Source organism: Sapajus apella, unplaced genomic scaffold (genome assembly GCF_009761245.1).
Source record: "Sapajus apella isolate SASKATOON/1434 unplaced genomic scaffold, GSC_monkey_1.0 scaffold142, whole genome shotgun sequence".
NCBI classification, from domain to species: domain Eukaryota; kingdom Metazoa; phylum Chordata; class Mammalia; order Primates; family Cebidae; genus Sapajus; species Sapajus apella.
The window spans coordinates 2,965,263-2,977,725 of NW_022437082.1; the positions used below are offsets into that span (position 1 = coordinate 2,965,263).

General features: G+C 47.2%; 2 protein-coding genes across 3 annotated transcripts in view; one reads left to right on the top strand and one right to left on the bottom strand.

Annotated features, from left to right (window-relative positions):
* Nucleotides 1–6,695: 6,695 nt before the first annotated feature.
* Nucleotides 6,696–10,483, bottom strand: CETN2 (centrin 2). The gene is made up of 5 exons (XM_032264157.1): nucleotides 10,377–10,483; nucleotides 9,266–9,424; nucleotides 8,817–8,945; nucleotides 8,211–8,348; nucleotides 6,696–7,305 (listed from the first exon to the last, which is right to left on the bottom strand). Exons 1-5 carry the CDS (start codon nucleotides 10,377–10,379, stop codon nucleotides 7,216–7,218), a joined length of 519 nt encoding a protein of 172 aa, XP_032120048.1. The 5' UTR covers nucleotides 10,380–10,483; the 3' UTR covers nucleotides 6,696–7,215.
* A 157-nt stretch (nucleotides 10,484–10,640) lies between these two features.
* Nucleotides 10,641–12,463, top strand: part of NSDHL (NAD(P) dependent steroid dehydrogenase-like) — a 28,341-nt gene continuing 26,518 nt past the window's right edge. The window contains exon 1 of one of the 2 annotated variants that reach the window (XM_032264158.1): nucleotides 10,641–10,786. The gene's annotated coding sequence lies outside the window, so the exon portion shown is untranslated. The remainder of the gene's footprint in view (nucleotides 10,787–12,463) is intronic. The other variant, XM_032264159.1, reaches the window with a different exon arrangement.

Here is a 12,463-nt window from a genome sequence, read left to right on the forward strand (position 1 = left end):
GGCCTCTCTCCTTAGCACGTAGATGACTGTCTTCTCCCTGTGTCCCTTCACATCATCTTCCCTCTACACATGTCTGTGTCTGTGTCCAAATTTCTCCTTTTGTAAGGAAATAAATACTGGAAATATTTATATATTTTGCACTATAATACTGGAAATATTTATATATTCCTAGTATTTATTTATATATTTACAGTATTGATTCATACATGTATGTATTTCCAGTTTTTATTTATTCAATATAAGGAAATACTGGTTGTATTGGATTAAGGCCTACTGCCATAAACTCACTCTAACTTGATTCCCTCCATAAAGACCCTGCCCCCAAATAAGTTCACCTTCTGGCACACCTAGCAGTTAAGACACCAACATATGAATTTTAGAGGTCACAAGTCAACTCATAACAAGGGATAATGGTCAGGAAGAAAATAACCACAGAATACTAGAAATTTTAATAAGTTAATAAGCCCTTGCTATAGCATCAACAAACTCAGTAAATGAGTAAGCCTCATAATGGATGGATGGAGCATTGTACCAGGCACAAATCCCAGCTATGATGACATCAAAGGCACCTGCTGTAAGATATTTCTCACTAGTGGTGATGGAGGAGCTCAAAAAATGGTAGCTCAGGCACGATGTGGAAACTTGACACCATTGAGAAGTGTTCAATGCAGTCAGGGAGTCTCAATGAACCCATGTAGCAGGTAAGATCGCTCACACTCAGAAATGCAAACGTATCATTTTGTTCACTTATAACTAGACTTAATAGGGCATCCATTCAAATGAGCTGTAATTCCATCAATGCCCACACCTGGTAGCCGTTTCCAAGGGGTCCAAACCCCACCAGGATTCTACCCACTGTGGCATCCTCTCCATCACACTCCAAGACTAGATGGCACCACAGCCCTTTTGGAGCACTAGGAAGATCCAGCTTAAACCACTGCTGAACTCAAGGTGATATAGGGGCACTGCCTCAGAACCTCTCTGCCCTGACACTCCACCTAGTGGCAAGGAACATATCTGCAAGACTGCTCTCTTCCAGAATTCCAGCTGGGAAGCAGTCCTCTAGTCCAAAACAAATTTTCTGAAAGGAGGGAGCTCTGAGGAGGAGTTTCATAAGGAGTTCCCAAGTCAGGGAAAAAAGAAAAACAAGCTAATTAATTAACAGCCGTCATCAGTGGCAAAGAGGCATCAGGCTCTACTCTAGCCTTTGTTTGCTGTCTTTGACCTTACCGCACCCTTGTTTTCTACTTGAGCAAATTGAGGCTCGATGGGTTTGAATCCTTTCCCCCAAGGCCACAGCTGCTGGGGGGAAGAGTTCAGGATTTGCACCAGGGGTGACTGACTCAAAAGGCTATGCCTCTTCCCTGAGCAAAATAATGGCATGACAGACAGTACTGCAGATTGTTTTAGGAAAAAGACAGGACAGGGAAATCAGCTAGGAGGACATTTCAGCAATCCGAATTTGGGTTGAGGTGGTGGCCTCAGAAATGAAAAAGGAAGGGGTGGATGAGTGTGAATACTGTAGGGAAAGTCTGGGTGACATGTGAGGCAAAAACAGAAAAGGAAATGAAAATAACATCAATCCTCTAAACCACTGAAATCAGAAAGATAAAGGCAAAAGGTGGTGGTTAAGCAGAGGCTTGGAGCAGAAGACAGGGAGGAAGCAGGGAAAAGCTGGAAATGAGGGTAACTCTAGCTCCAGATACATCAAGTGCTGATGGTGATGTTCTTCGCAGTGGGTCCAGAAACCCACATAAGAGTTTGAGGGGTTGCTGACAGAGATTTCGGTCAGCAAATGGGTCCAATACATCCCAGCATGGCATACAAAGATGATGTCTCAGCTTCACAGCTGCAGATGATGCAGATGCACTACTTTTGCTACAAATGAAGATGTGGCCACTCCAGCGGCTTCCAGCATGAAGGACGATGAACCAAGCAGGTCATGAGATATGGAATGGAGAAAGGAGCAACGTGCTGTAAGATACTTCTCACTAATGGTGATAGAGGATCTCAAAAAACAGCAGCTCCTGCACTGTGTGGGAACTGGACACCATCTGGACAGCAAGCCCTTCCAGTCCAACTAAAGGCTAAGTGTATAGTGGGCTGACTACTGGCCATTTCCTACATAGTAGTGACTAAGTTGCAATTGTTGTTAAACTGTTGTTTTGAGTGTATGACTTCCTTCCGGTGTACAGCCAAAATTCTAGTATTCAAAGGTATGACAAAAACATAAAAAGTTGAGCAGTCCTGGAATACAGTAATCCTCGACAGCAGGGGTCCCACTAGAGGAGAGCTGCTCTAAAATCCAGTTCGATGTTGCCCCAGTGACAGCTAGAGATCCTGGCACTTGACATTGCATTTGGAAGGTCAGCACTCTCAGAAGCCAGACTGAACTTTGAGGAAATTTCCCCCAGTGGATGGTGGGGCACCACATGGTCCCTGAGAGACCTGAGTCTAACTCCTAGGCTTCCTAAAGAGGTGGTTAACCAAGAAAAACATGGTAAAACCTGTGTTTTTCTTGTCTTCCCGGTCATCACGGAACTAAAAAAAATCTCAGTCCCAGCAGCTCTTCCATGTCTTACAGAGACAGAAAGTGAACCACGTCCTTTCTTAAATCATTTCGTTATCTCAAGCTTGAGCATGTTTACCAACGAATTCTGCTGTTCACAGTAGTTCTAACACTTGGGAGCAAAGAAAAGATGAATGTACTGGACAGTTTTTTCAAGGAAATTTAGCACAACCCTAAGTTATTAAGGAGGCCCACAAGGCCCACCATGAACTGACTCTTCTCCCTCTCTATCCCCCTACCTCCCCTCCCCTCCCCTCCCACTCTCTGGTCCATCCTCCAGAAACTGACCTCTGTTCCCTCGCCCTCTCCACCACCGCACTAGGTGTCTCTGGTCCAAGCCTACATCAACTGACCTCTGCTGTCTTTCCATTCCCATCCCTTATCTCCCATCCCCCTGCACCTCTCTGGTCCAGCCCCGCATGAACTAATTTGGGTTCAGTCTCCTTCCCAGGACCCAGTCCATCATGAAATGACCTCTTTTGCTCCCTATGCCTCTAAGCCTTTGCACCTCTGCTCCATCCTCGCATGAACTAACCTCTGCTTGCTCTGCTTTTCCGTTCCCCTCAACTCCTCTGACGTCCCTCTGGTCCAGCTCCACATGGAGGAACCTCTGCTCCCTCTTCCCCTCCTTTTTCTCTAACTCTGATTGAACTTTTTAGTTCAGCCTCACATGTAGCAATCTCTGCCCTCTTTAGTTCAAAATTCCACCCCCACCCTCCTGCAGCTCTCCAGTCCAGCCCGGCAGGAACTGCTCTCTGCTTTCTCCTGTGCCTTATCCCCCACCCCCCATCGCACTACTGCTCTCTGCCACAGCTGCACATGAACAAACCTTTGCCTTCTCTCCAGCCCAATCCCCATATGCAACTGACATTTCTCTGGTCCAGCCCCGCAGGAACTGCTCTCTGCTTTCTCTCCTGTCCCTTCCTCACCACCTCCCTACACTGTTCTGTCCCACCCTGCATGAACTGACCTCAGCCTCTTTACTTCTGATCTTCTCCCACTCCCCAATATCCTTCTGGTCCAGCCCCACATGAACTGCCCTCTGTTACCTCTCCATTCCAAACCCATCCCACTGCACCTACATCTCTCCGATCCACCCACAAGGGCTGACCCCTGCCCATCCCCCCGCAGCTCTGTACACGATCAGCATTTGAACCCACTTACCTTGCCTCTTCCTCCCTAACAGCAAAATGGGAGGCAGGGCCCAGTCTTTTCACTCCTCTACAATATTATATGTCACCTCCACACCCCTTACAACTTACCCAGTCACTCCCCCTACATCTCCCTGATCCAGCCCTCCATCATGAACTCAGCTCCATTGCCTTTCCTTTCCCTTTTCCACCATACATCTCTGATCCAGCCACACATGAACTAAGCTCCATTCCCTCTCCTTTCCCTTGCCCCAGACTCCGGCTACCTCTGTAGATACAGCCACACATAAGCTGCTCTCAGTGGTTTTTCCTTTCCCTGACTCTCTACATCTCTCCAGTACAGCTGCATAGGAGCTGGCCTCCAATGCGTCTCCCATGCCAGCCCATTCAGCCTTCTGCATTTCTTGGCACATCCTACATGAACTGACTTCTGCTCCCTCTAAGTGTCCATCCCCCTCTAGCTCCCTGGACCAGCCCCACATGAACTGTCAACATTTCCCCTCACTCCCCAACAATTTCATTGTCCACATGAATAAGCCACTAACCCTACAAACCCACCCACCGCCACTCCCACAAAAACTCAGCTGCATGCTCACAGGAACTGATCCCTGCTCCCTCTCACTCCCTTCCCTCCACCCCCACTCCACGCACCTCTCTGGGATGCCCCATGCCCAGATCTCTTCTACTTCTCTGTCCCTATCCCCTGCAATTTCCCTACATCTCTTGGTTCAGCCCCACGTGAGCTAACCTCAGTTCCTTCTCCATCCACATCCTCCCCCACCTTCAGGACTCTTTTCTGCCTCCATATGAACTGAACCCAGCTCCCTCTCTTTCCCCATGTTCCTGATCCCCTTACAACTCTCTACTCCAGTGCCACTGACTCATACTCCCTCTCTGTCCCCATCCCTTCCAGTGAACAACTGCACACCTATCTTAGAATGGCTGCCAGGCACAGATATGGTGAACACATTAAGCTTGTTTTTATACTCAGGGATAACCTATTACTTGCCACTCTCTGTCCTCCCTCAAGAGATTCCTGAGAGATTTCATTTATGAGAATATTAAGCAGGAGGAGATAACAATGTTTCCAAGATAGTCAATTAGCTTAATTTAGCCATTCAACAATGTTTACATCTTTCAAAACATCATATTGTACACCATAAATATATACAATATTTTCCATTTCAAAACTTTTTTAATTAACTTTGTTTCCTTATCCCTGTAACTGTTTTCTTTTTTTAAATTTAATTTAAGTTCCAGGATACATGTGCAGGATGTGCTGGTTTGCTGCATAGGTAAACGTGTGCAATGGTGGTTTCCTGCACGTATCAACCCGTCACCTAGATATTAAGCCCTACATGCATTAGCTATTTATCCTGATGCTCACCTTCCCCCCACAACCCCCCCTCCTCGGCCACCACCACCACCACGGGCACTGGTATGTGGTGTTTCCTTCCCTGTATCCATGTGTTCTCATTGTTCACCTCCCACTTATGAGAACATGCAGTGTCTGGCTTTGTGTTCCTGGGTTAGTCTGCTGAGGATAATGGCTTCCAGTTTCATCCATGTCTCTGCAAAGGACATGATCTCGTTTCATTAACTTTTTTAAAAATGAGTGTTTCCAGGGTTACAGTTCACAGTAAAATGGGAGGCAGTCTTTTCACTCCTTTCAAATATTATGTCTTTTATCCAATCATATGCCTATTATAAAATCACAATACAACAAAGGCCAAATCATACTAGGAAATGCTATCAACTGACTTTGGGAAACAGTAATTATAAAAGCTTCATGGACCCGTATTTAACAAGAAAGCTTATATGATAACTGTGACAAAGGAATGGGAGTGAGACCGAACACCTTCAAGCCAGGTCCTGTCTGTAAGTTTGTATTTCACCTCCAATGATTCTGAGTTGGCACAACTCTTCTCCCCTACACAGACACGAAACTCCGGGCACTTAGACAAGTAGCTTGCCCCAAATTGCCCGGCATGGAAGTGGGGGAGTATGTGTGTGAGGAGCCAGGGTCGGGCTCTTCCCCCAAGTATTCCCCCAGGAGCAGTTCTTCTGCATGAGGCTCATCTGGGCAATATGGTAAAGTTCAGATTCCTGGTCCCCCAAGTCCTGCAGAGTATCAGGGTCCAGGCATGAGACCCAGGGCCAGACCTCTGGCCTCTGTAACATGCTCCCCAGGTACGGTGGCCAGTGGCATTACACGATGCCCAGGTAAATTTCCATTTCAGATCAACAATTAATAAACAAAAAATCCGAATGGGATATGCTCATACTAAACAAAAATGCATTGTTGATCTGAACTGCAAATTTACCTAGGCTTTCTTTTTATTAGCTAAATCAGGCAACCCTATCCCCAAGGGACTAGCCGACCCCTAGAAGTTTGAAAACCCGTTTACTGCCTCTCCATGTGAACAAATGAGCTTTCCATGATTGTTCATTTTCTATTCTTCCTCACCCCTTCTATCTCCCCCGACTCTCACCCTGGAGCAGAGACTTTGATGTCATCTACCAGGATTTCTGTCACAGGTAATCCCATGCAAGGCCAGGAAGATGGCTGGGCAGGGTCACTCAGCCCAATCTACCTCCAAGAGTCTGCGAGATACCCTAAGCACGTAGATTCATGAGAGGTTGGCTGAATCCATCCTAGTGTTGGATTAGCCTGGCTCTCCCCATTTCATTCAAGCACAAATTACTAACAAGACTCTTTTCCAGTCTTGCACTTTGCCAAAACTATTTTTAGAGCATCATTTAGGTTTAGGTGATACAAAAATTCTGCTAGTTTTACAAACCAGCAGGTTCCCAAGGCAAAAAGCAATTCATGCCAGGAGAGTAGCAAAGGATTATTCATTTTCTGTCCATAGGCTGGTAAGGAGTTTTGTATATAACAGGCTGCCTTCAACACAATAGTTGAGAAGATGAACTCATAGACAAAGCTAAAAAACTCATCCTTAGAGAACACAAGGTCAAACTGAGAAAGGTTTTATTTTTAAGATAAAACAGATAGCATTAACACACATCCAAATGCCAGTGCGAGAGTTCACTGGGTTGTATAAAGGAAAAACTGCACTCAAGTGTCAAACAAAAACTGGAACCACTGAAAAATGACTGCTGCTTGTGGTGACACAGGTACAACATGTGCTTGTCTAAGAAGTCGCTCTGCGTTTGTGGATATGTGGCAATGCATGACAAGAGTGAAACAATGCAAGGCAAAATGGCAGGTGCTCAAAGCTTTAAGATCCTTTTCTTCACGCTAATGTGCTCTTGTTTTGCTTTTGAGAATTAGAGTAATTAGCAGGTCATTTTACAAAGAACTTTAATATAAAAGAACACTTCCAAAAGGCTAAAATAGGTTCAAGGTCATTATTAAAGTGATACAGGGAGGTCAGTGAGGGAAACGTTTGTGTTCTCAAAAGCCAGATTTCACACAATGGCAGGTACTAAATCTAGTTACATGTGCTTGCAGTAGAAAAGAAGACACTGATCTTAATAAAGGCTGGTCTTTTTCATGATGCGCAGAAACTCTTGCTCACTGACCTCTCCATCTCCATCTCGATCAGCTTCATCAATCATTTCCTATATGACAGTAAATATTCAGGTTAGGTTAATTTATAAACTAATGCAAAAAGGTGATTAAGGAATAGACCTTTTTTTAGAGACAGGGTCTCTATGCTGCCCACACTAGTACCAAATTCCTGGCCTCAAGTGATCCTCCTGCCTCAGCCTCCCAAAGTACTGGGATTATAGGCGTGAGCCACTGTGCCTGGCAAGCAACAGACTTTTTTTTTTTTTTCTTTTTTTGAGACAGAGTCTTGCTCCGTCGCCAGCTGCCAGGCTGGAGTGCAGTGGCACAATCTCGGCTCACTGCAACCTCCGCCTCCCAGGTTCAAGCAATTCTCCTGCCTCAGCCTCCTGAGTAGCTGGGACTGCAGGCATGCGCTACCATGCCCGGCTAATTTTTGTATTTTTAGTAGAGATGGGGTTTCACCATGTGGGCCAGGATGGTCTTGATCTCTTGACCTCACGATCTGCCTGCCTCGGCCTCCCAAAGTGCTGGGATTACAGGCGTGAGCCACCGCGCCCGGCCGTAATAGACTTTTAATAATGCTATGTGAAAAGATCATTGTAGTCCACCCAATGCCAGTATGCTACTCCTGATAACAGCCTGGTTCCTGAAAAGTTATTTGAAAACCAAGTCATACTTTGTCAAACATATCACCTGGGAGGGAGCTTGAAGACTACCTTGACTGGAGGGATTCCTGGAACCCAAAATAGTAAGTAAAATTGTGCATATGTGCATTTTTCTAGAAGCAGGGTTCACAGGTTTGTCTGACTATTAAAGGAGAATTCAGCTGTCCGCAAAGGGACAAGAGTCCACTGGCTTTCCTTCAAAGAGACGCTCATACCAGGAAAAATGTAACAGAAAAGTCACAGAAGGCTGAAAGGTGGGAATCTGAAGTTCAGTGTGACGTGTTACAAACCTGCAGCTCCTCATCAGTCAGGTTCTCACCCAACTCCTTGGCCACGCGTTTCAGATTTTTGAACGAAATCTTCCCAGTTTCATCATCATCAAAGAGCTTAAAAGCCTTCAGGATTTCTTCTTTGGTATCCTTCTCAGACTTAACAAGTAGAACATAAAACACATGAGTAGGCAGACATCACGGTTACTTCTGTCCTGTAGCCCTGCCACTGCCCAGTCAGGTCACCCTCTCCTTTTTAACAATAATTCAAGTCTAGACTTGCAGCCAGTGTCAGGAAGCCCATTTTGGCCTCAGAGAAACACCAGGCAAGCCAGGCACTCCATCCAAGGTGACATTTGCTCCCTGTCCCTGTATCTGTCCCTATCCCACATCTATTTCTTAACCGGTTTGGAATTCTGAGGGAAGAGGTGTCTGCTTGGAAGTCTTGAGAGAGAAGCACAAGGGCTTATTTTGGGAGCCCAAAGTAGCATGACGGGAGGGCAGGCCTCCTGATGCAGCTGCTCCCTGGACTGCTGTGTGGTCACATGACTATTTTAACAGGCAGATGCCATGGGCCTGTGCAGATGACTGGGGCTCTGTACCATGCTAATTGTCTTAACTACTTACCATTTTCTGGGTCATCACAGTTAAAAAGTCACCAAAGTTCATTTTTCCTGTCCCTTCCTTATCAATTTCACTTATCATTTTCTTAATTTCTTCTTTCTTGGGTTCAAAGCCCAGGGCCCTCATTGCCACCTATAATGAAAACAAGATTGTCTCAATATACACATCTAAACTAGCAGAAGCAAAAATAACAGTGTTGAGAGCATTAAGCCCACATCTGATGTGATAATGTTAATATGATTGGGGAACACTATAACACTGATCTAATTGGTATCTGCAATCAATTTGATAATACTCAAGGTAAGTAAAGACAGGAAAAGAGAGCACAGTACAACCTCCCCTGTTACTTACTGCAGGGAGAAGAGGGCAAAAGGGGTAGAGAGGTGATAAGGAGATGGCAAGGAAGAGGGAGAGGAAAGGCAGGGCAAACAGCAGGAATGCATAGAGCTTGCCTTAAGTTCCTTAACATCTATGCTGCCAGTTCCATCCGCATCGAAAAGATCAAACGCTTCCCGGATCTCCTGCTTCTGCTCTTCTGTAAGCTCAGGCTTAGGACTCATTCTTTTTCGCTGGGCACTTGACGCCATGTTTGCCTTCTTAAAGTTGGAGGCCTTTATATGTTATGTAAATACATAAGCACAATAATATATAATACAGTCCATATTTACATAACATAGTTACAGACAGCTATATGTATTTTTAAAGTCATTTATAACCAATTCCAAAGCTTTGCTTAACAAGAAAGATGATAGGGTTTACTGACAAGAACAATCAATCTTTCCATGAACTTCTATCCCTCCCTTTTCTTTACTATTGTTTCTAGACGCAGGGAGATAATTTGTTCAGTAAGGATGCCTCTTATTGAAAATCATCCCAAAAGAGAGCTAGTCAAGAAACTGACTGTGAATAACTAGAGATAATCAGCTCTTCCCAAATGTGGGGATCCTGGTTCTGGAAACAGCCTTAAAATGCCCACTCCCAGTACTCCGCTTCCCAGTAAGTACTCTCTCTGACTTCCCAATTACTTCTAGATTTCGCCAAACATTAGTAAGTTGTTAAGATGTATATTGTGTCAGTATCTAACAATAAAACTCAATCCATCTGGCACTTTCGTGCATTCTCCAAGAAGCTAGAAGCACCCCCTTAATGCCCCTATATTTATATTGTAGAAAACATTTTCAAAGAAAACAATACACATTCTCCCAGTTCTGTGGGGAAATTTTGGCAGGATGAGGCGGCCAGGAGGCCAAGGTCTGAGAGAGTCAGGCGTCTGTGAGGGATTCGAGTCTTTTTTGCCCAGGGAGGGTCACCGAGGGGACCAGGGAAGGCCAGGGGAGCCCGAGGAGCGGGTGTGGGCCTGTTGTGGGTGAAGGGGAGGCAGCAGCGAAGCGCAGGCCCAGTAGGTTGGTTAGCGTCTGTACCCTACCCTTCCGGGAAAGAGCTCAAAGGAAGGACTGATACGCCAAAGCCGAAAAAGGCGCAGGAGAGGCGGCGTGGCCTAGCCGGGGCTTGGGAAGGGCTCAACCTCTGGGCGTGGGGCACGACGGAGCGGCCAGCACTCACCATAGCCAAGGGACTCCGCTGCCGGTTGTTAGGCAACCGCCGTACACACTGACTCGGCGCCGTTCCCACCGCCCCCTGCGCGCAGCCCCGCTCTCCATTGGCCGTCCTCTCGCCGTCGCCGCTCTCCATTGGTTCAGGACCGAAGTGGGTGGAATTAACCTGGCAAAGCCCTGGACCAGCGCGGGGAGGGGCACGCTGGCGACACAGGCCAGTCATTATTGGGCAAGATCACGCCGCGAACGCCAATTGGCTGAGCCAACGCTGAGCTGGGCCAATCCCCTTGGTGGAGGAAGCTCGGCTGATTCTCGTCTCACTCTGGAGGGTAGTAAAGGGTGGCGGTCTGGGGCTAGAGTTCGGTGGGTGCAGCCTGCTTGCAAGCTGAGGCCAGCCAGGGGGGCGCTTACGGACGGGTAAGAGTCTTGGTCTTGCCCTTGGAGGTCACCTTGTGTCAGCGACTGGGCAGGGCGGGAGAGTGAGGAGCTGCGGGGCCGCCCGGGTCGGGTGCTTTCTGGGCTGATCTCAGGCTGAGTTAGGGACCGAGTGCATCAGACCCCCAGAGACTACTGACCTTGCGTGTTGGAGTAGGGGCTGTACTCACATGGCAACTGAGACCCAGAGAAGGGAAGGGGTGTGCTGAGCGTCGTTGCAGAGGTCGAACTGCTGAGACCTAGGAACTGAATCCAGCCGAGGCTCGCTCTTTGAGGGTGGCCCTTCGAGAGCACCCCCAGACTGCCCCCAGAAGTATATGACCCAGATTAGGTTCCAAGAGGGGATCACTTTAGGTCTCACGTGGCTAAAAGCAGCCCAGTACGGTGAACTGGGGGCTTTGGGAACGGACTTTGAAAGGCGTGAGGGGGATGTGAGCGAGCATGAGGGGCCGGGAGAGGTCATCAAAATATACTCTTTGACACCCACTCAAGGCAGATAAGGAGGAGCATTCCAGGCCTAGAAGCCCTCATAAGCAAAGTCACAGGAGTTTTGGAAGTTACTGGTATGCCTGGAGGATTAAAAGGGAGCGTGTGCAAGGGCTGTGGACTGAGATAGACCTGCAGAAGGAGAGCTGGAGTTCCAATTTGCCCTCTTTCGCTATTCCCGTGGCTTTCAGCCTTCACCTGCCTTTCCTCCAGGCATTGGGGCAGTAATCTAGGGAGGCAAAGGGCAGAGTGTAAGTTTCTCAGGCAGACAAAGGCCCGAGGCTTATTAGAACTTTTTAAATGGAGCCTCTGCCCTTTGCCCTCTTCCTTCTTCAGCAGTGAACAGATTCATAACTTTTGGGTCATCATCAGCCTCCCAAGTAGTCCGAGCCAGAGTTCTTACCATGTTCTGCAAAGCCTGGCACATGTTCCCTCCTATCACTCTTCTTCTCTCCTCAGGCTCACTCCAGCCCCACAATACTGGCTTTGTCGTTGAACCTCATGTGCCAGCCACACTCCTGCCTCTCATTTGTGTCCCAGTTGTTCCCTCTGCCTGCCTCCTCTTAAGCACCCTATTTAAGTACTGCAGCCTCCAGTACAAATAAACCACTCACCTTGCTCTACTTTTTTTCCAATATTACTTACCACCTTCTGACCTACTGTATATTTTGCTTATTTATTTTGTTCTCTGTTCTCCCTCCGCTAGAAAGCAGGCTGTCTGAGGGCAGGCATCTTTGTGGTATTAACTAATGGTACTCCAGGACCTGGAACAGAGAGGGGAACATATTAGGTGCTCAGTAAATCTTGGTCAGACAACAGATGAGTAGTCCCCCTGTTTCCTACCTCTCACCTATCTAGCCCCCCCCCCTGCTCTGCCAGGCTAATCTTCATAGTGAACAGCTCTGGTCAGGGCAGCTCCCAGCTCTTAAACCTTCACAGCCTGTACTGTAAAGGGCTCCTTAGCCTGGCATGTGATCCCTCTGCCCAGTTTTGCCCCTGCTAACCTAACCCTTCTAGCTTAATGTCCCTCCACACCTTGCTTCCCCATCCGTCAGCCTGCAGATTGGAGGCCTGACAGACCACACGAGACAAACCCAAGTTCTGCCCAGGTTGTGTGCAGGCTGTGTGACTTTGGACAAGTTGCTTAACCTCTCTGAGTCTGCTTCTTATTTG